Here is a 23,328-nt window from a genome sequence, read left to right as displayed (position 1 = left end):
AAATAAGCCTAACGTAGCAAAGTAAATGAGAACTTGAACACAACTGGCTTACCTGGTTAAATAAAGGAGCAATACAAAATGTTGATACACCTCCATACAATTCCTAACTTCCTGTGATTATTTTCGTGGACAGGTTCTGGGCTGAGTAAAACCTCTCGCTTCGCCTCTTCCTCTCTGCCTGTGTGCACTTTGAGTGATACCAGGGCGTTAACTTATATTTCACCACCTACAGGCAATAATAGCCTACCTGTTTTGAGAAGGGTGTAATTACAGACCACAATTAGGTGCGTTTTCTGATAACAGCGTTTCTTGACATCACCCATTGATGCTCGTCATTGGTTGTTTCTTTCAGTCAGGGACAAGTTATTGACAACCATAGCATTGTACCTAAGTCTAACCCTTTTCCTAACCTTAACCTAATTTTCCTAACCTGACATGTTAATTATCATAACCTGCCAAGTTAGTTATCCTAACCCACACAACCAGCCTCAGGATTTCAATGGCCAAAAGAGGCCCAGTGAAATAAATTATGACAATATATTTTCAAGTTATTTTCATTAAATAAACACATACACGCAGTGATTTACACAGACATACATTGATGATTTAAAAAAGAAAAAGACTGCAAGGGGGCTTTAATTATCTAGCCTAACTAACTAAGGCTACGACTTTTTAAGAACTGCTTTACCTGTAGGCATTAAGCAAGACTTGATTAAATTCATCTTATTCAATGACTAAATTGAATAGGATGAATAGCTTTTATTAAAAATGTGATTAATTATTTAATATTATAAATAACACTTTTAGGCAACTTGATTCTTTAGGTAGCCTTCCATATGCATGTTGTCAGTATGCTCTGGTGTCGTGCACGTGTGACCCCCATTTAAAATTCTCCACTCTTCGTCTAAAGCATGTACATTTATTACATGTACTACGGCACACCGGGAAGCCTCGGGCACAAACCTTTTGTGCACATTCTGCATCCTGCGCACCTACACCAGATATATCACTGATGCGGTTGATAAACAATATCAAACTATAGATACATAATTCATAGACTTGATTAACAAAAATTGTACAATATTGTCCGGTTGATGGAGGAATCCTCCAATGCATCCCCTTGCCTTTTGTAACATCCCACATGTTTCCGGAGAGATAAATACAATGGCTATGTTCCAGAGCATCAACACGACTGCAGTCGACTGCTGACTGACTGATCAACAAATCACCTTGCATCATAAGTAACAACTCATTATTATTTTGAAATCAGTCAGTCAGTCACAATTTACCATTATACATTGCAATGTTGAACCTCTCGAACACGGCCATTGCCATTGGAGGCTGCAGACTCGTCATTGATTTTGGGCGTGTTCAAGCAGATAACTTTTGTCAAGTTGGTGACTGTCGTTAGTCGCCATCTTCCAAAGTGTGTTGCATTATGGGATAAAAATTGTCCAACTTGCACCTACATGATTACTGTGTGAATCTTACAAGAACCATGTGATCAAAGGTCATAAAGTTGACTGCAAATTTCTGCAGTTGCTCTTCATCAAATTCATCCTGCAGCCAGCGCCATTGTCAACCAATCATTATTGTGCTATTTCAAATAATAAATAAATGTACCACATGAATCACAGAAAAGTTGTTCCCTGTTTCAGTCACGCTTGTGTATAGACTTCAATGTACAAATGTATGTGATTTGAGGTTCTAGCACCAATTGAATTGATTGTACAATGTACACACATACTGTATGTCATACTGGGACAGTCATGGGGTAGCTTCCCATTTCTGTAGTTTCCCATGCGTCGCAGTATGTTGGAAACACCCGCTTTAGCTACAGAAAGTCAACATACGAGAATACCCCTAGAGTCTGCGAGAGCGGGGGCGGAAGATGACTCATCGGCTGACAACATGGTAACGACTGGACCGGAAACGACTACGAGTAATGAGAGCACAGCACAAGAGAACACCACAGCAACTGTCACAAGTTCTGCTGCAACAGCGGGCCACAAACAGATGCAGGTATGTGTCTGTGGTTGGAGGAAAGTTACATCACACCATGGGTTGAGGATCCACCAGGGGAAGAAGGGGTGTTTGGGTAAAGAGAGACAGAGACCTCGCATTGATTACTTTCTGCGAAAGCGATCAAATCAGTCGAATGAAGCACTGCAACTGGACGCAAACCATAGTTTGCAGTGCATCAGTACCACTGTCATGGAGGACGTAAACTCAAGCACCGAAGTAACAACTGAGGTGGAACCAACAACAGGAGTGGAACTCACCGAGCCTCCCAGACCTGCAGTCGAGAGGAGACTACCAGGGCACAGACCATATGTGAAGTGGCCCGGCGCCAGTGACAAGAAGTTGTGGGAAACAGTGAATACTGACCTTACCTTGACCCTCGAGAAACTTCGAGGCACAGTGGAGAAGAAGTTGGAGAGGATGGGGGACATTATCTATGAGTACGGGACAGAAAGATTTGGAGTGGAAGAGGCAAAAGGCGGGAGAAAGGTTTCAACCCCACCAGTTTCCAGGAGGCAACAAGAAATCAAGCGCCTCGTTCAAGAAAGGTGACAGCTTAAGAAACAGTGGAAGAAGGCCTCGGAAGTGGAGAAGGAGGGCATAGAGGCACTTCAGGCTGATATCAAAACCCGGTTGGCATCCCTCCGTAGAGCAGAGAACCTACGGAAACGCAGAAGGAAGAAAGAACAAACTAGAACTCGATTCTATAAAGATCCCTTCAAGTTCCTTAAAAGTCTCTTCACAAAGGAAAAAAGTGGAGCTCTAAAAACAACAAAGAAAGACCTAGAGGAGCACATGAGAACAACAAACTTTGACTCAAAGCAACATGAACATCTGGCCATCCCATCAGATATCCCACCCATTGAACCCCCGGAACATCATATTGAGACCAGCCCTCCGACATGGAAAGAGGTGGAAAACACAGTTCGAGGGGCAAGAACAGCATCAGCCCCGGGGCCAAATGGAGTCCCGTACAAAGTGTATAAGAACGCACCAGACGTCCTGAGGTTCCTCTGGAGGCTTATGAGAACAGCTTGGAAAAATAAGATAATACCCAAAGTGTGGCGTAGGGCAGGCGGGGTCCTGATCCCTAAGGAGAAGGATGCAGTGAACATCAGCCAATTCCGCCCAATCTCCTTACTGAATGTCGAGGGTAAAATCTTCTTTAGGGTCATTGCCCAGAGGATGGCCGAGTACCTGCAAAGGAATGCGTACGTCGATACATCTGTACAGAAGGCAGGAATATCAGGGTTCTCTGGCTGCTTGGAACATTCCAGCATGATCTGGCACCAGATCCAAATGGCCAAGGTGGAGAAAAGGGACCTCCATGTAGTCTTTCTCGACCTCGCCAATGCATTTGGCTCTGTGCCCCATGAACTCCTGTGGTCTGCCTTCAGATTTTTCCACATACCGGACACCATCACAACCCTGGTGAAGTCGTACTTCCAGGATCTGCAGTTCTGCTTCACCACCTCAGAGTTCACCACCTCATGGCAGTGCCTGAATGTAGGTATAATGGCAGGATGTACCATTTCTCCGTTGGCATTCATAATGGCAATGGAGGTTATCATCAGATCCTCAAAATGGGTTGCTGGTGGACAGCGAGTCGACTCTGGTTTCCGCCTCCCTCCACTCAGAGCCTACATGGACGACATTACACATTGACTACCACTGTCCCATGCACCAGGAGACTGCTCAGAAAACTCGAGGAGAACATCAGCTGGGCCCGTATGAAGATTAAACCATCCAAGTCACGCAGCATCTCGATTGTGAAGGGAGTACTCTCTGACCTGAAATTCTTCATCGGAGATGACCAAATCCCAACAGTGTCTGAGCAGCCGGTAAAAAGCCTTGGAAGGTGGTATGATGCAAGCCTGAAGGACAAAGACCAGGTGCAACAGCTGCGCAAAGACATCAGTAGTAGCCTACAGTCCATCGACAACACCCAGCTACTTGGAAAGTTAAAGGCCTGGTGTCTGCAGTTTGGTCTCCTACCCCGGGTGTTGTGGCCCTTAGCAGTGTATGAGGTTCCAATCTCAACAGTGGAGAAGATGGAAAGAGGAGTCACAGGCTACTTAAAGAAGTGGCTCGGAGTTCCACGATGCCTTACCACCATCGGCCTCTATGGAGATGGTGTCCTCAAGCTGCCCCTCACCAGTCTAACAGAGGAATTCAAGTGTTCAAAAACCAGGCTCCAGATGACACTGAATGAATCTCGAGACCCAGTGGTGAGCAACAACGCGCCGACCTTGGCAACTGGGCGCAAATGGAGGCCAGGAAAAGCAGTCCAGGAGGCAACAGCAGCCCTCAGACATGCTGACATTGTGGGTCATGTTCAGCAAGGGAGAGGAGGCCTTGGGCTAACTAGCCGTGCTGCTTGGAGTAAGGCCACTGCACCAGAGCGGCGGAAGATGGTAGTGCAGGAAGTACGCCATCAGGAGGAGGCTGCAAGGTGGGCCAAGGCAGTCTCTCTTTCCAAACAGGGACAGTGGACTCGATGGGACAGTGTGGAGAAGAGGAAGATCAGCTGGAAGGATCTGTGGGCCATGGAAGCGAGGCGGTTGAGCTTTTCCATCAGAGCAACATATGACGTCCTTCCAACTCCAGTTAATCTTCACCAATGGTATGGTGAAGATCCGGACTGTGCCCTCTGTTCCATACCAGCCAACCTCAGGCACATTCTCACGGGGTGTAAAACAAGCCTCACCCAAGGACGCTACACTTGGCGTCACAACCAAGTCCTTAAAAACCTTGCGTCCGCCCTGGAGGACAAGCGAGCTGCCACCAACTCCCTACCACCCCCAGCAGCATAACACCCCTTACGGACAAACTTTGTCCGCGAAGGGGCTAAACCACCGAAGCGCGGCTCGACACCATTAGAGCGAGACCAGCTGCGCTTGGCCCGCGACTGGAAAATGCTAGCTGACATTGGCCGGCAACTTGTGTTTCCTCCGGAGATCGCAACCACCACCCTAAGACCTGACATGGTGCTCTGGTCCCGTTCGCTCAAGAAAGTCTTCATCATTGAGCTCACAGTACCCTGGGAGGACTCAGTAGATGAGGCTTATGAGCGAAAGCATCTGCGCTATGCCGATCTAGCTGCCGAAGCACGGCATCATGGCTGGAACACAGAAGTCCGACCAGTGGAGGTGGGCTGCAGAGGTTTTGTGGCAACATCTACAGCCAGACTACTTAGAGACCTTGGAATTAAGGACCAGAGCCAGCGTTCGGCAATCAAAGCTGTATCGGAGGCGGCAGAAGGCAGCAGTCAGTGGCTCTGGATGAAGAGGAAAGACCCCAGCTGGGCCCCGAAGTGAGAGGGCCAGGAGGTATGCGGTCAACAATGCTTGACTCAGGGAGGAGGACGCCCCTGCCATGCATAGTCCCATGGGATGTTGGCTATCATCAACAAGGCAACTCCTATGACTAATTGGGAATGGGACGCAAGCGTAGGATTGATCACCCTGTCGCTGGCCGCCTTTGGGGAGGGTGTATAGTGTGAAAGGCCGAAACACCCTAGGAACCAAAGGTACACTACTGACGATGCGCTCCCCAAATTTCACCAGGCTCACTGTTCATTAACTCTTGGAAGTGCTTGCACAAAGGATAGTAACATCTCATCCTGTGTTCTTGGAATCTATATTAACAGTTTGTGAATGTTTGATATTGGAGACAGGTTTATTTCGACATTACAAAGAAAAACTTTAGAAACAATGGCAACACTGCCATGTTGCATTGAGCCTTGCTGTTGGAAAACCACATCTGCGTCTGACTGTTGCAGATGCACCTCCCCAACGTTACGCTATAAACACACCGACTGCATCCTGGCATCAATGCTGCATAACATTTTGCACAGATAGGCAACTATACTGATGCAGGTATCTTTTGCAGATGGTCGCATGCGGTTGGACACATGGAGATAATCATGTTTGCAGTATCCTCAAAACCGTGTCTTTTTGACAACCTCTGACAGCTACAGGAACATAAACACAAAAAAATGCTGCTTGGAGACAACTGTCCACGACAGTAGGATTGCCGGGTCAGTTTAGTAGTGAGCTTGTGCTAGATGTGGCTAGTTAGCTAGCTAACCTAGCTTATGTGTGTGTGTGTGTAATAAATAACATAAATGATGCTAGTTACTACCCCTGTTAACTTGCCCAAATAATCATGTTTGAAAGAGTGTGTGTATAAATAGTAATTGGTAGATGGTAGATACTACTGTACCACTGAAAATTGTCAGATAACCGTGTGTGTACAGTAGGTGACATGTCCATGATAGCCATATAAAAACTATAGTTATGTTAGGTAATGGTTTGGCTTATCATGTTCATGTCTATGTAGAAGAAGACTGTAGGAGGAAGTGGAGAGGACTCAGGGACAAGTATCAGAGAGAGAAGGGCAGAGAAAGAGAAGAAGAGGTCTGGGTCAGCAGCTTCAGGCCAGCAGCCTTGGCGCTTCTGCCACATTCTTTCTTTTCTGGATCCATTTATTGTGCCGATGGCAACGAGTGGCAATTTTAAAGCCAGACCCCTCATGTCATCCACAAGTGTTGTCGCCACCGGTGCATCAAGACCCTCTACGTCATTTACAAGTGAGACCACCGCCTCCACAGGTGCAGCGAGCCCCTCTATGTCATCTACTAGTGCGACCATCACCAGTGCAGCGACACCCTCTATGTCATCTACTAGTGCGACCATCACCGGTGCAGCGAGACCCTCTATAACGTCTACATCATCCACAAGTATGACCACCACCGGTGCAGCCATGGAAGATTATGAAATGGAGGAAGCACCTCTGGATCTATGCCCACCTGAGATTATTATGACCCTCAAGGAAGTGACCCCTGAGGACCTTGAACAGGATGTGGCCGTGGGGACAAACAAGGAGAGTAATGAGGATAGAAACATGGAGACTAACGAAGAGGTACAACGTCCCACCAGGCGCCATCGGCGGTACCAGCCCCGAGATCCACTCAACTCATTTCAGCAGAGGCTCCTCCAAGCCGTCGAGAGGGATGCAACCAATCCTGATGCTCACAGGAAGGATGAAGAGACCCTCTTTGCCATGAGCCTGGTGCCAACCCCGAAGAGGCTGCATCAGTATCACCTATTGCAATAACACCACAAAACTTTTACAACATTATATCACTACTGACAGTGTCTTTCAATATGCACATTGACATTAATGAGCCGTTTGGGACAGGCACTACAAAGTCAGCCCAATTCCCTTTGCTCGGGTCCTTATCCAGCATACCTGGAAGCTACAGAGATAGAGAGAGGAACAGAACAAACAAACGCGCTCATCCACAACATAGATAAGTATAATACATATTACTTATATTAAATATGAACATTGACACAAGTGTGAAATGTATGTACTAAGACAGAGAAGTTAACTTGTGTGTCGACCCACATTGTTACCTTATCTGATAATGGAGCAGGGAGGAGTGATGAATGTATGCGTGCGTGCGTCAAAGAGCCAAATGCTGCCCGTGGCCAGTGACTGACTTCCACGTCACAGGCTAATTGGTATTTCAGATCAAAGGATTAATATGAGGCAAATATATAGCTGTTGTTTCTGGGTTAGAAAATATCCTAAAACAGTTTCCTGTCGAAATATTTGCCTGTCATATTCATCTTCTGATCTGAAATACAAATCCCATGAGTAAACAGCAAGAATTACCAACTTTACCACACTGTTCCACTATTTATGCCACTAAGTACACTTTACAAGCAGTATTTAGTTAACATAAATCTCACGTTTTATGGTGTTATATTATGTAATGCTTGTATGTGTTGTTTTTCTCTTCCCCTCCAGAGTTGGAGTCAATTTAGCCGACAAGCTCACAGGAAGGACAGGAAGAGGAGTTGTCTACTTTTTGATTTGACCTTCTCCTCCAATGGGATTTTCTAACTGTCCTTATTCCACTTACTATGTCCTTGTTAGTAGTTTCTCAATACTTAGGACAGCATTCATTATTAGTTGTACATAGATTTCAAGAAAATTGACTGAATTGAAACTGACACACAGGAGAATTCAGATGCTCTTGTTTTCTTTTACAAGACTAAAGGTGAAATGTTTACCTGTATTGTGGCTAAACATTCACTTTTAGTTTTTTCAGACACGCATGTCTACTCCACTCCTTTCTGAACCTCATATCTCCAGTGCCCTGCCCTCTCTCTCTTTATGGCCATGTCTGAAGTTCCCCTACTATCTCTAGGCTTTATGAGTAGTCCCTGTATCTGTCTGCAGTTGTGCCAAAAATACATGCTCTTGTTGTTCTCTTACAGATTATAGGCTACACATTATTTTTTGTATTTTTACATGCACATACATGCACATACCTTTACTCCCAAATTTCACTTAAATATAACTTCCAAATGAAAAGACACAAGGAGACGTAAAATAATTTGGGGAAAATACTATTTTATGGACAACGGTGGATGGTTCTTAAAATAACCTTAGTGTTAGGGGGTTCTAAAAAGAGCTGTTTCACTCCACGGCATACTGCCATGAGACTTCACCTGCTGGTGATGACAAGTAGGTGGTCACCTGAAGTGCCTGTCTGGGGGCATGTTGGCACCTGCCCTGGTGACATCAGGTAGGTGACCATTTGGCGTGCCCGTCTCCATCTGGAACGGCTCCTGGAATGACCTCCGCAGATAGTTGTGGAGAACACATGTGGCCTTCATGCAGGCATCGATATTTGAGGGGCTGAGACCAAGCACTCTCCGATACATTCTCCACCGGGCTGCCAGAATCCCAAAGGCGCATTTAACAACTAACCTTGCCCTGGATAATTGTTTGTTAAAGATCCTTACAGGTTTTGGCAATGGCAGCTGGCATCCTGCCTCATGAGGTTGGGTCTCAAGGCAAGGCCTTGTCACCGACGAGGGAGTGGAATCTCCAATGTGCCATCCTGAAGTGCCTGGCCAAAGGCAGAGTCCCACCATCACTTCCCGTAAGCACCAACATCGATTGGCACAGAAACAGTAGAAGGCAGCTACCTAATTCCAACATGGTGTAACAGTCAGACGTCTGTTTTTGTCTTGTCCCGTGTATATATTGTTTTCTTCATATATATTTAATCTATATTTTTAATCTCAATTTCCATCTACAGACTGAACATACTCTCCCGCCTCACCCAATGTGGTACAGATCTGCTATTTTGTTATACTTAATTTTTTCTTCATTTAACTTGGCAAGCAAGTTAAGAACAAATTCTTATTTTCAATGACGGCCTAGGAACAATGGGTTAACTGCCTTGTTCAGGGGCAGAACAACAGATTTTTACCTTGTCAGCTCAGGGATTCAATCTTGCAACCTTTCGGTTACTAGTCCAACACTAACCACTAGGCTACCTTCCGCCTCAGGTTAGTGGCATACTTTAGAACCAGAACCCCAATCAGAAGCTAGCCAGCTAACTAGCTACTAGCTAGTAGTCAGTTAACCACTGCTAGCGGTCATCACCGTTACCTCGGACATCAACCAGCCTCAGCCCGGTCAATTCCTGCCAGTCTGCACAGATGTGGTAGACTGCTTTTTCTCTACCACATCTCCGGATTCCTACCGTAAACTCTGAACCTTTACACCGGATCATCGCTGCTAGCAAGCTGCTATCCGAGTGGCTACTCCTGGATAATGTCTCTGTCCCGAAGCAAGCACTAGTTAGCCTGTAGCTAGCCTGGAGCTTAAACCATCTCCCAGCTAGCAGCAGAGATCCATTGGCCATTTCCTGGGCTACAATACCTCTTTTGCCAATTGGCCTGGGCTCCTTCACTGCCGACACGGAGCCCCGCCGATCCATCACGACTGGTCTGCCGACGTAACGGTCCGAGGGGGTTTCTACAGGCTCTTCCGTTGCGACGTCCCCCAGAGGCCCATCTGCTAGCCCCGGCCTGCTAGCTGTCTGAATCGCCTTGTCTCCAGCTCGCCTAGCTATTCATTGGACCCTATGATCACTCGGCTACACATGCCTTTCCCTAATGTCAATATGCCTTGTCTACTGCTGTATTGGTTATTGATTGTCTTATTTCAAAGGGGGAGACACTCTAGACCCAAACTGTTATAGACCTATATCCATCCTGCCCTGCCTTTCTAAAATCTTTGAAAGCCAAGTTAACAAACAGATCACCGTCCATTTCAAATCCTATCATACCTTCTCCACTATGCAATCTGGTTTCCGAGCTGGTCAAGGGTGCACCTCAGCCTAAGGTCTTAAAAAATATCATAACCGCCATCGATAAAAGACAGTACTGTGCAGCAGTCTTCATGGACCTGGCCAAGGCTTTCGACTCTGTCAATCACCGCATTCTTATTGGCAGACTCAATAGCCTAGGTGTCTCAAATGACTGCCTCGCATGGTTCACCAACTACTTCTCAGATAGAATTCAGTGTGTCAAATCGAGGGCGTGTTGTCCGGACCTCAGGCAGTCTCTATGGGGGTGCCAGAGAGTTCAGTTCTCGGGACGACTCTTTTCTCTGTATATATCAATGATGTCGCTCTCGCTGGTGTTGATTCTCTGATCCACTTCTACGCATATGACACCATTCTGTATGCTTCTGGCCCTTCTTTGGACACTGTGCTAACAAACCCCCAAACGAGCTTCAACGCCATACAACACTCCTTCCGTGGCCTCCAACCGCTTTTAAATGCTAGTAAAACTAAGTGCATGCTCTTCAACCGATTGCTGCCCGCACCCTCCCGCCCGACTAGCATCACTACTCTGGACGGTTCTGACTTAGAATATGTGGACAACTACAAATACCTAGGTGTCTGGTTAGACTGTAAACTCTCCTTCCAGACTCACATTAAGCATCTCCAATCCAAAGTTAAATCTAGAATCGGTTTCCCATTTTGCAACAAAGCCTCCTTCACTCATGCTCCCAAACATACCCTCGTAAAACTGACTATCCTACTGATCCTTAACTTTGGCAATGTCATTTACAAAATAGCCTCCAACACTCTACTCAGCAAACTGGATGTAGTCTATCACAGTGCCATCCATTTTGTCACCAAAGCCCCATACACTACCCACCACTGCGACCTGTATGCTCTCGTTGGCTGGCCCTCACTACATATTCATCGCCAAACCCACTGGTTCCAGGTCTATAAGTCTTTGCTAAGTAAAGCCCCACCTTATCTCAGCTCACTGGACACCATAGCAACACCCACCCGTAGCATGTGCTCCAGCAGGTATATTTCACTGGTCATCTCCAAAGCCAACACTTCCTTTGGCCGCCTTTCCTTCCAGTTCTCTGCTGTCAATGACTGGAACGAATTGCAAAAATCACTGAAGCTGGAGTCTTATATCTCCCTCTCTAACTTTAAGCATCAGCTGTCAGAGCAGTTTACCCATCACTGTACCTGTACACAGCCAATCTGTAAATAGCATACCCAACTATCTCATCCCCATATTATTACTTACCCTCTTTCTCTTTTTCACCCCAGTATCTCTACTTGCACATCATTTTCTGGACATCTATCACTTCAGTGTTAATGCTAAATTGTAATTATTTCGCCTCTATGGCCTATCTATTGCCTTACCTCCCTACTCTTCTACATTTGCACACACTGTACATAGATTTTTCTATCGTGTTATTGACTACGTTTGTTTGTGTAACTCTGTGTTTTTGTCGCACTGCTTTTGCTTTATCTTGACCAGGTCGCAGTTGTAAATGAGAACTTGTTCTCAACTGGCCTACCTGGTTAAAAAAGGTCAAATAATAAAAATCACAGCACAACTGAATATTTATTTTTTGTAATTTAAATGGGGCAAGTCACTTAAGAACAAATTCTTATTTACAATGACGGCCTAGGAACAGTGGGTTAACGGCTTTGTTCAGGGGCAAAAGACAGATTTTTACCTTATCAGCTCGGGGATTCAATCTAGCAACCTTTTGGTTACTGGCCCAACGCTCTAACCACTAGGCTACCTGCCGCCCGCAATATGTACCCTTGCGAACCTGAGCACGGTGGAGCCTGGATGACTACATGTTTCCCGGCAATGGAGCCAAGACAGTTGGGGAAATTCCACCTCTCCAGGAACTCGGCAACAATGGCCCTCCAGTCTTCCTCCTTGGGGACAGGAATGTATTCACCTACAAGACAGTCCCAAATGGTTTGTGCCACCGTGGACCATCCAACTCCAATGCTGAATCTGATGGTCCTGTAGGAGTCCACTGTCACCAAGAATCTGAAATATAATTCAAAAGAATTATCAATATTGTCTAACTTAATATTCCACCCACATATTCTATCTACTCATATATACCTACCTCATTACAGTTTATGCTCTACTAATTATATTGTAATACTCATCAACCATCATTAACAATGCCTTGAAACAGTACAAATCAGTCTATGACTGTGTCAATAAACTGTAGCCCAGGCCAACTCTACTTGTAGAAAAAAAGGTGCTGTCTAGAACCCAAAAGTGTTATCCGGCTGTCCCCATAGGAGAACCGTTTGAAGAACCCTTTTTGGTTCCAGGTAGTACCCTCTTTGGTTCCAAGTAGAACTCTATTCGGTTCCATGTATAACCTTTTCCCCAAAGGGGTCTACCTCTATTATAACAGCTCCAACCATCTGGAGCAGGTGATCGAACTCGCTTCGGTCCAGACGAAAGTAACCTCGAAATAGTCGAAGCTCTTGAATGAAACGGTGGAACTCCCCTGCATGCTTTCGGGACTTCAACCATCTCAGGACCCACACAGACCTGCGCTTTCGGCGGGGCTGGTCCCAGCCCAACAGTGCGATCAAAACCATCTGCTATCTTGACTATTTATTATTGCATTTCGCTCCAAAACTATGCATTTTGGAGGGAAATTATATTGTAGGCTCTCACAATACATTTTTGGAAGTCTTCGAATAAATAATATGTATGCTGCTTGGCAAATAAATGAATAAAATATGTAAAGAAATTACGCAATCAAACTGTTTTTATTATGTAATCCCACATTTATTTACTGGATATGTGTACAACAAAAATTCAACATTCACATTTTGCTACTTTCTGTCAAGTCTACGCATACAATTTGATGCATACATTCCATGTATCGAACGCATGACCTACACAGAACACACATGCAACGCAACGCAACGCTGCAAGGCAAACGCAGCGTTCCATTGGAAATTAAAGCACCTCTGGTGTCCAAAACGCAAATATACAGTCGGTGTGTTCGAAGCGTACTCATCGGCTTTCGTCTTCAGTCGGTTGCTTCAGCCTAACCACGCAAACGAGCCCATTGATTGACAGTAGTGTGCAGGAGTGCACAGGGCAACATCCTTGTTTTCCAGCATTTTCGTTAAAATGAGCGAATATTTTTCCCTTTCAGATTGTGATGTCATTGGTTTTGATTTGGACCACACACTCTGTCGGTACCATTTGAAAGAGACCTCCAGGGTGAGTTTATTTGTAGCTCACGAGCTAAAGCTAACGTTGCGTGCTGTTCTTCGCATTTCTAACAGCACGATACAATAACAATGTAGCCGGCAATTGCTACCAAGTAGCCTAATGATTGCATGCAACATCACCATCCTTTCCAACTCGCAGTGTCAAGTCAGACATTCACGGTTCGCTGCATTTCATCAATAGCTACTACTCGTAATGTATTACGAAACGAATGGACTATAAAATACTTCTTACATGGTGTTCATTTGCTAAACGTTGTAGTCGTATTGCACGCGCCAAAACCTAAAACGATATTGTTGTAGTGCAGGGGAGTCTTTCTCTTTTGCAACATGAATTAGCTAACATGACATGTATAAGCAACATGCTAGCAACAACAGATTAGCCAGCAGGCCCTTAAGGTGTCTGGTATGAGTCACGTCTGTGTGACATCTGACTGCCAGCTGCAGAAAACCAATGGCATCCTCTGTAGAACGTAAATGACATTGAAGCCATGACTTTACAAATCGGTTTAATGCATACGAGGCAGCTCCATCGTGCTAGCTGTCAGTACAGTACAGTGTATATGTATCGTACAGTAATACATGTTCAGTGTCACTGAATGTTCACCCCACCTGTGGATAGATTATAACAGTGACCCTTTTGTGCCTCTCTGCAGCTGATCTATGAGAGCTTTACCAGGTATCTGGTGGAGCATAAAGACTATGACAAGGACCTTCTCACACTGACCCCTGCTACCTGGGATTTCTGGTGAGTCACTAGCAGCAGAAGAATGACTGAATACAATCATCCCTTCCTCTCTATGCTGTAATGAGTAATGACCGTGGTGTGCCCTTGTAAATTCAGTCTACCCCATTTTCAGGTTGGATAAAGGGTACTTTTTAAGCATAAAGGAAGATGCTGAATAATGCTCACAGATTCTTATTGTTATTGCCTAGCATAGGACATGGATCAACATGTGTTTTCTTTGGCAAAGACCACTATGAAATGTCTATTCTGTATGTCCAGTTTCAAGGGCTTAGTGGTAGACCTTGAGGATGGAAACTTGGTTAAATTGGCGGAAGATGGAACTGTCTTACGGTAGGTTTACAGTTATTGATACAGTTAAATGCATGCCTTGATATTGGTTTCTGTTAATATTGATAGGAAAAATGCCTGTTTTGAAGTGTTGGTACAGTATGAATGTACAGTATTTGGGCACACGTGTTTTTGTTACTCCTCTTTCCACCCAAAATAAATAAAAAGCCTGACTTTAAACCTGTTTGTTTTCATTAGAGCAACCCATGGGACCAATAACCTCAGAACAGAAGAGATCATTAAACATTACGGTCCAAAAAGGGAATGGAAGCACTTTAATAGCCTCAATACCACATTTACGAGATCTAGTAAGTCTTAAATCTTGAATCTGTGTGACCCCTTCCTTTTTGTTTGTGCTTTAAAAAAAAAAATTATGCAGTTGAATTTTCATGATAATGCAATCTCCTGAAAACATGGTCTTTTTTCTTCTCACTTTATTTCCAATTTACAGAGTGGTGAATGATTGGATTGTTTCTCACAATAAATATATTCTGTTTTATTCTCCGCAGCAAAGTACTATTTTTATGACAACTATTTCGATCTACCTGGGGCTCTTCTCTGTGGAAGAGTTGTGGATATGTTGCGCAAGGTCAAATCTATTCAAATCCATCTTCATTATGATAGTTAATGTTTACACATTTGTTTAAATGAAACATATAAAAAACAACAACCTATAAAGCATTTCATTTCAAGAACATTATTTTGTTTTGGTCAACAGCGTGGGAATGAGGTGAATTCAGACTTTTGGAAAGACGTGGTCGCTGCCATCGACCACAATTACAACACATCAGCATTTAAAGGTAGGTTGATCACTTATTTTAGAATCAATCATTTTCCGTTGTTGAACCAGTGCACCATATCAGAATCAATAATTTAATTGGCCGTATCAGTGGGCTCAAAATCAAACAATATTTTCAATTTCCTATCGTACTGTCACACAAAAAAAACAAGACAAAAGCATCAGTTTCAGAATTTCGACTTTATTCTTTACTTTGGTCAGTAAGTTAAACATAGCATAAATGCATCTTCAGGCATAAAGTTGTTGTTGACATAGTACATTTTTGAATGACTGTTTTTCATAATGCGTGTAACAATAATACACTGCTGGTTTGTTACAGCATTGTAAAAAAACAAAAACATGATTTCCTTTGCATGTATATTACAAGACATTTATTAAACACTTTGAAAACAAAAAATCTGCTGTAAATGTTGCAGGCAGTCAAAGAGCACCATTTTGTGTATTTTCAAACTTTTTAATCATTGTTTGCTGAATACTTGTGCAAATAGGGAATAGTGATAAACCATTTAATTCCTAAATTATATACTTCCCCTGAATTTATTTGAATGCTTCCATGAACTGAATGCCCGTCTCAATGGAATACTTCAGAAAATTGCTGCTCTTACTTTTTTAGCCTTTTGAAAGACAAATGAACTTGTAGAATATTACATTAAAAAAAAAAAATTCTACAATGACAACCAAATCTCAATGGAAGTTGTAAACTGATCTATTCTTTAAGTAGTTTCTTTAAGGTTTCACGGTTTTATTAGTGTCTGTATCACGTTGAAGCAATCAGGAACCCAGAGAAAGAGCAGTGAACATTGTCGGCAGCGAAGACACCATTGGTCTCCTCATCAGGGACCTGAATGTAGACTTGGTCATGGGCATTCAGCATAAGGACAGTGCTGCCAGACAACTGATCCAAGAAGCCCTTATTGTACTCATCGTATGAGAACATGATTGGCTCACCATTTTTGTACAGTGCCACCAATGCATTAGCACCATTAACATGCATATGGTAGGAGAAATAATAGAGACCTGGTACCTGGCAGGAGAAGATGCCAGTCTGGGAATCATAGTGCTGCTCACCATTGTAAATAATCTGGTCGAACTGAATAGGTGATCCCGCTGAAGGGTAAGCCCTAGTCAGAACAGCGCTGAAGGCAGACATGGGGGCCTTCATCATCTCATGATGAGGCATCATAATCTCATGGGACTTTATGGGCATGCTCTTCTCATGATGGTAGACCATCTCACCAGGGGGACCAGGTGGGCCAGGAGGTCCCATAGCACCTGGGTTACCATTGTGACCTCTGGAACCAGGAGCTCCAGGTGGACCCATGGGACCAGAAACTCCCTTCGCCATCTGGCCAGCTGGGCCGGGTGTACCGGGAAGACCTGGGTGACCCTTAAGACCTGGTTGACCTGCTGTACCTGAAGGCCCCACTGGTCCTCTTCCCCCTGGGATACCGTTCTCGCCTGGTTTCCCAGGTCCTCCAGGTGTGCCTGTGTGTCCCTTTGCTCCTGGAAGCCCATTTGCACCTGGAGTACCTGGAGCGCCAGTTTGGCCCTGACCTCCCTTATTACCCTGATGTCCTGTAGCACCTGTTGCACCAGGAGGTCCTGCTGCCCCGGGGAGACCTGACTTCCCTGCATAACCCTGATGTCCCTGATCTCCCTTGGTTCCCTTTGCCCCAGGAGCTCCCACCATGCCGACATCACCTTTAAGTCCCTGAATACCTGTCTCTCCCTGGAATCCTCTAGCACCCTGGGGACCAGCTGGACCCGTAAGCCCAGTAGCACCTGTTGCCCCAGTGTAACCTGTTGGCCCTGGCTCTCCTTTTTGACCAGTGGTTCCTGATGTACCTGGTGATCCTCTGTCTCCTGGCATGCCATTAGCTCCTGGTTTACCAATTCCTGGCATGCCAGGTGCACCTGGTTGTCCGGCATGTCCCTGGGGACCTTTAGGTCCCATATTTCCAGGCATACCTGGAGTGCCATTCTCACCTGACTTTCCTGGTGCTCCAACCCCAGGGTTTCCATTGTGGCCCTTTAGCCCTGGCAGACCCATGGCTCCTGGAGCTCCATCCCTACCTGGAGTACCTGACTTTCCAGGCTCCCCGGGGTATCCAGTGGCACCAGACTTACCAACTCCAGGTTGACCGGGCATACCAGATGGTCCCATTGGTCCCACTGCACCATTTGCACCTGGTGCCCCATGAATACCAACTCCCTTCTCTCCCTTTTGTCCTGGCAGACCAGGGATACCTGAATGTCCTTTAAGTCCGGGCTCACCCCTTGGCCCCATGCCGCCGGGCAGACCGTGTGGGCCTGATTTGCCAACAGAAGATTGTCCAGCAGGTCCTGGGCTTCCAGGGGAACCGGGAGATCCTCTTGGACCCATGGCGCCAGTTGCGCCAGTATGGCCCTTCTCACCAGGCATGCCATTACTACCTGGTTTCCCAGGAGCACCTGGGTTGCCAGGCTTGCCAGCTGCAGAGTATCCAGCAGGTCCGGGGGTCCCGGCTGGGCCCTTTGGTCCGGGATGTCCCTTGCCACTCTTGCCGGGAGGCCCAGGGGGGCCCATAGGTCCTGGCTCACCAGGGGATCCTGGAATACCTGGCTCCCCTGCAACAGCTGGGTAAATGGATGTATAATTACTTAAAGGTGAAATAAGCAGAAATCACTCTGCTAGTTTCTGGTTGGTATAATTCTAATAGTTCGACATAATTTCAGTTTGTTACAAAACAGCAGTGTATAGTGTAGAGAATCATTGTACCATCTAAACCTCTGTGACATATGTTTTCAATAACCAAAAATATAGTTTTTTCAGCTGTTAGAAGCTGATGTACAAAACCGAAAGGGATGCATAGAAATAGCACACACAGATCTACCGCTTCTTAGACCTGACATAAATGAGAATGATCTATAATCTATAAATTATCTATAATTTTTATGTGAATTTGATCAGGTCGCCCAAAAAGTTACATATTGTGGCTTTAAGATGCAGCTAACAAGCACAGGCAACTGTAATTGGTTTAGATTCAGGCTCTCTTTTTTTTCTCCATCTCAATAAGTTTGTTTTTCCAGAGTTCATTTTATTTCACTCAAGGTGAATTTAGACACTTAGTCCATTGTCTGCTATCAGAGTATTCTCAATTGAAGAGTTGAGTCCACTTTTTAAAAATTCTTTAATGTATCTGAATTATTTGTCTTTCATTTTATATGTTGATGTATTCTCAGTGAGGCCCCAAATGGATCTTAGATGTTTTAGAAAGCTGATGACTGATATCTGTGCCCTATTTGTATTGGTATTGAGGAACAACATGCACCAGTCATGTTTGTTTTTTGCTATTGAGTCCTGTTGCAAACATGTAGTGGCAGAGGGGTTTCCCTGAAAGGAATTAATTTACCATCTCTCAGATGTCCATCCTGTGCAAAATAGAAGTCATAAAGCAAAGTATGAAATTATAATCTCTTGAATTAGGCTTGAAAATGTAACATTTTGCCTCTGCTTGTCATTGCTCTATATACACTACATGATCAAAAGTATGTGGACATCCCTTAAAATTTGTGGATTTGGCTATTTCAGCCACACCTGTTGCTGACAGGTGCATAAAATTGAGTACACAGCCATGCAATCTCCATAGACAAACATTGGCAGTAGAATGACCCGTACTGAAGAGCTCAGTGACTTTCAACATGGCACTGTCATACTGTAGGATGCCACCTTTCCAACCAATTGTCAAATTTCTGCCCTGCTTAAGCTTCCCTGGACAACTGTATGTTCTGTTATTGTGACGTATAAACATCTAGGAGCAACAACGGCTCAGCTGCAAAGTGGTATGCCACACAAGATCACAGAGTGGGACCGCTGAAGTACGTAGCGGGTAAAAATCATCTGTCCTCAGTTGCAAACTTCCTCTGGAAGCAAGTTCAGCACAAGAACTGTTTGTTGGGAGCTTCATGAAATGAGTTTCCATGGCCAAGCAACCTCACACAAGCCTATGATCACAATGCCAAGTGACGGCTGGAGTGGTGTAAAGCTTGCCGCCATTGGACTATGGAGCAGTGGAAACATGTTATTTCTAGTGAAAAATCACACTTCATCATCTGACAGCCCGACGGACGAATCTGGGTTTGGCGGATGCCAGGTGAACACTACCTGCCCCATTGCATTGTGCCAACTGTGAAGTTTGGTGGAGGAGGAATAATGGTCTGGGGTTGTTTTTCATGGTTCGGGCTAGGACCATTCCAACTTTGTGGCAACAGTTTGGGGAAGTCCCTTTCCTGTTTCAGCATGACAATGCCCCCGTGCACAAAGAGGTCCATACGGAAATGGTTTGTCGAGATCGGTGTGGAAAAACTTGACTGGCCTGCACAGAGCCTTGACCTCTACCCCATCGAACACCTTTGGCATGAATTGGAATGTCGACTGCGAGCCAGGCCTAATCGCCCGACATCCGTGCCCAACCTCACTAATGCTCTTGTGGCTGAATGGATGCTGCAGGGACATGCTATGTTCCAACATCTAGTGGAAATCCTTCCCAGAAGAGTGGAGACTGGTAAGCAGCAAAGATGGGACCAACGATTTTGGAATGAGATGTTTGACTAGCAGGTGTCCACATACTTCTGATCATGTCATGTATCATTGTTAAGTCAAGTCCATTTCTCCCTCTCTTTGACCACTTGCATGTCAATTGGTTCCTTTGTCCTGAGTCCTTTGCTTTGTTATTCCCCTCTGAAACACCACAATGCGATTTAAACAACAGAGTCTGTGATTTATGGAGGGAGGTTGTGGGAATGGACTGCTTTTCCTAGGGTCATCTTGACAGCACCAGTGGTCTGAGGAGATGGTCACATAAACACTGGTGTACATGTACAATGCACAGCATGTTGAGACTATATTAGACTACTGTAGCCAGTTATTTTAGTTTAATTTACCCATACTATGTTGAACCCTTTAATTTCCCAAGTTGTCTGTAGTGCATGGTATGGTTTGTGGTCCTCCAGTTGTTGATGAATGTGCTTCACCTTGAAACCTTTCCTCCTCTTTGCTAGTGTGGAATTTGTGAGGCAGTACAGGGAAGGACATATTAGGGTACAATGCAGGCCATATTGGGATATAATGGTTTAAATGTGTGGCATCTGGTCTAAGTCCTGAAATGCTGACAGGATACTTTTATCCCTGTCTTTGAGAGGTTAGCCGACAATACCTCAACAATTTCCTGAACCCATGTTGTTTGTATGCCCAAAAGTAATTAACTACTGAAAACACTACCAAGATTTTAATGTAGTTAAACCACCTCCAAGCTACTGCTAAATTTAGTTAAATTACATAGTTCACTATTCCCCAACACTGTCCTCAAGTAATGTATGGTGTAAAGTACTGATACAGAATCAGTAGGGAACATTTGGTTACAGTGAACGAAGTGGATTGGATGCACTATTTGTTGAAAAACGTGTTTGCCTTTTCCTGCTTTGGAATAGCACTTTGAGAACAAAACGGCGAGACGGCTGTAATTTGAAAGCCACTGAGGAGTAGGTTTGAAACCTCAGAAGAGCAGAATGTGTCAGAACTGGACACTTTGGCAGCCAAGTCATACCTCAGAAACTGGGAGGTGATGGTACTGACCACGGTCATCACAGTGGCATAGCCAGCTGTTGAACCTTGACTTGTCTAGTCTGAATGGTTTAGGCCTAGATCACATGTCTATTGTCAGCGTCAAACCATATATATTTCTATATGTAGGCTATGCCATGGCTCTCACATTGTAATGTTATATAAACTGAGGATGCATATTTGAGATTATGTGCAATTTTGTCTACTCTACTTTAGGGTGTTTGTTTTGAGAAGTATTGAGACAATTTAAGCACACTACAAAGTGTTTTGTTTGGGAGTGCAATGTGGTAACATCTGTTTTCATTGTTGACTTGTGGAAAAGTATTCTATTTATATGTCAGAGGCCACCGGCCATAAAAACGGCATCAAAACATCTTCAACAAAGCTACTGAGTGCCGGAGTCTGGTTGAGCGGCAACACTTGACTCCGGACCATATTCTTGACAGAATGGTCTGATCTCTTCCATTTTGTCAAGCCCCACTGTCTTACCCTCTCTACTTTCCCCGCTGTCTTCTGAGCTTTCTCCTGAAGAGAAGATAGTAGGATATTTAGCAGGATATTTCAATATTTGTCAAGAGTGAGATATCTTGGAAGCAGTGTTATGTGGCAGCTGGTGCATGTTGGTGTTTTAACAAGGCATACAGAAGTGATAATTGCCCCTGGCTCTCACTTCTACAGAACCTCTGTGGTCTGACTGTCAGCACCGTTGCAGCCAGAAGAATAGTTGTTATCCTAACTAATGTTTATTATCCACTTTCTGTTGATGAACGAGTGTGTCATGTCTTGGGAGCGTGGAAGGATGCATGGGCCCATGGTTTCCTGTTGCCACCACAGCTATGGTCAGGTGAAAACCCTCAACAAGATTGACTGAGACATTGCCTCAGGTCCCATCAATACATCTGTTACTGGTTCCCTTGTTAAGGATAATGTGCTATCTGTTTCATAAGATTACATGTTCTATGTAGAGTGTTTTACTAGAAACTGTTAACTTCCACAGTGATGTATTTTTTGTTGTTGTAAATTAAAGTAATGCTGGATATTCTGCAATTTTAAATTAATTCATTGGCTTAATAACATTAAACTGGTTGGCTAATTAGTAACTTAAAACATATTTTAACAAACCATGCTTATTTGTCCATATTACATATACTTCTCACTTTTCTGTACTTAAAGTCCCATTTTGGTAAAACTAGGAATTCAAAACAGTCATGTATCTTCCAGGTTGACATTTTTATTTGGCCAAGAGTTTTTCCTAGTCAGGTGGTGAAGAAAAACTCCTGGTCCGACTGACAAACCTCTAGTACATTCTAGAATTGGAATGAAACCTTCCATAAGCTTTCCACCAAGAGAATGTACTGCAAAGCTGATGTACAAAATATTTTTTACAACAATAACATGCTGATAGACATGAAGATGTTGAGACTTACTTTGGACATGGCTCTTGGTAGGATACTGCTTCTTGGCTACTTTCTGTACATGGTAATATCTCTCTGGCGTTGCCACGGCCAAGGCCACCAGGAGGAGGAGAACACTTGTCACCCTGAGGTCCATCTTGTGACGTTAAACCTGCATGAAAGAAATGTAGAACATCAGAATATTTTCAGACATTCTATCAGTTTGTTGAAATGTCGATGGTCTTCAACATAGACAGTGGCGAGACACACAGTACCATTCTATAGCAGGGCCTGCACAACAGCAAACTAACATTTCTGAGTCAGAATTACAAGAAACAAGCACAGTAGGGAACATTGCAGACCCCCAATCTTCAGTCAGATATCCAGAGCTATCTCAGTCTTATGTATGGGTTGTCCCTTCCCCACCGTCAAGTGAACCATCTCATAAGTGATGATTAAGACCCGTGCTACAGGGAACACTTGAAGCTAGACACCCCCAGGACCCTCTACTTACACCTGATCCTCAACTATGCACCCAACTGACTCCCCCAAGACCCCAACATCCTCCTCCATGGCCCCATACACACTGTACACCTCACAGCACCAGAAACAGAGGGCCACACGAGTCACACACACACAGGGTACACCTACCAGCAGAGAAGACTTAGGCTCCAAAAGATCAGTGTTGGTCGGGAGGCTGCTGTCCCGGCACGTTGCTGTATAGTCCTTAAGTCTGGAGGTTAAGTCTGAGCTGGCTGCTGCTACCCAGGCCACTGGGCTCAGGGTATTTATACCAAATCTGTCTCTAACATCACCCACAATCAACCTGGTATAGGCGTCCCGCCCCGTTGTGATGTCAGCTTTAATGAAGGGTGCCATGTCTTCAGAGAGAGAAGGCATGTCACTTCAGGATGATAGTCCTCTCATAGCATTTAAAAACCCCACACCTCCCTCCCTCCCTCCCTCCCTTGCCCCATTCTCAATGGAGCAGCACGGAAAGAGGTTTAACTCCGTGTAGGAGAC

General features: G+C 44.7%; 2 protein-coding genes across 3 annotated transcripts in view; one reads left to right on the top strand and one right to left on the bottom strand.

The window, feature by feature from the left end:
- Positions 1-13,025: 13,025 nt before the first annotated feature.
- Positions 13,026-23,328, top strand: part of LOC109900664 (5'-nucleotidase domain-containing protein 1-like) — a 71,259-nt gene continuing 60,956 nt past the window's right edge. The window contains exons 1-6 of the mRNA XM_020496394.2: positions 13,026-13,427; positions 14,092-14,183; positions 14,442-14,513; positions 14,709-14,818; positions 15,020-15,099; positions 15,229-15,310. Coding sequence (XP_020351983.1) covers positions 13,335-13,427; positions 14,092-14,183; positions 14,442-14,513; positions 14,709-14,818; positions 15,020-15,099; positions 15,229-15,310 — 529 coding nt within the window. The 5' untranslated portion in view covers positions 13,026-13,334. The remainder of the gene's footprint in view (positions 13,428-14,091; positions 14,184-14,441; positions 14,514-14,708; positions 14,819-15,019; positions 15,100-15,228; positions 15,311-23,328) is intronic.
- On the bottom strand, positions 15,471-23,101 carry LOC109900663 (collagen alpha-1(X) chain-like). Of its 2 annotated transcripts, XM_031837062.1 has the most exons (4): positions 22,957-23,086; positions 22,339-22,477; positions 21,401-21,436; positions 15,471-17,925 (listed from the first exon to the last, which is right to left on the bottom strand). In XM_031837062.1, exons 2-4 carry the CDS (start codon positions 22,460-22,462, stop codon positions 16,067-16,069), a joined length of 2,019 nt encoding a protein of 672 aa, XP_031692922.1. In that variant the 5' UTR covers positions 22,463-22,477; positions 22,957-23,086; the 3' UTR covers positions 15,471-16,066. The 2 variants fall into 2 exon arrangements, with proteins under 2 accessions (XP_031692922.1, XP_020351982.1); XM_020496393.2 differs by lacking the exon at positions 21,401-21,436 and having other exon boundaries at positions 22,957-23,101.

The sequence above is a fragment of the Oncorhynchus kisutch genome, linkage group LG12 (genome assembly GCF_002021735.2).
Source record: "Oncorhynchus kisutch isolate 150728-3 linkage group LG12, Okis_V2, whole genome shotgun sequence".
Classification (NCBI taxonomy): domain Eukaryota; kingdom Metazoa; phylum Chordata; class Actinopteri; order Salmoniformes; family Salmonidae; genus Oncorhynchus; species Oncorhynchus kisutch.
Note: the sequence above shows the minus strand (reverse complement) of the source record. Positions and strands in the feature narration are given on the sequence as shown.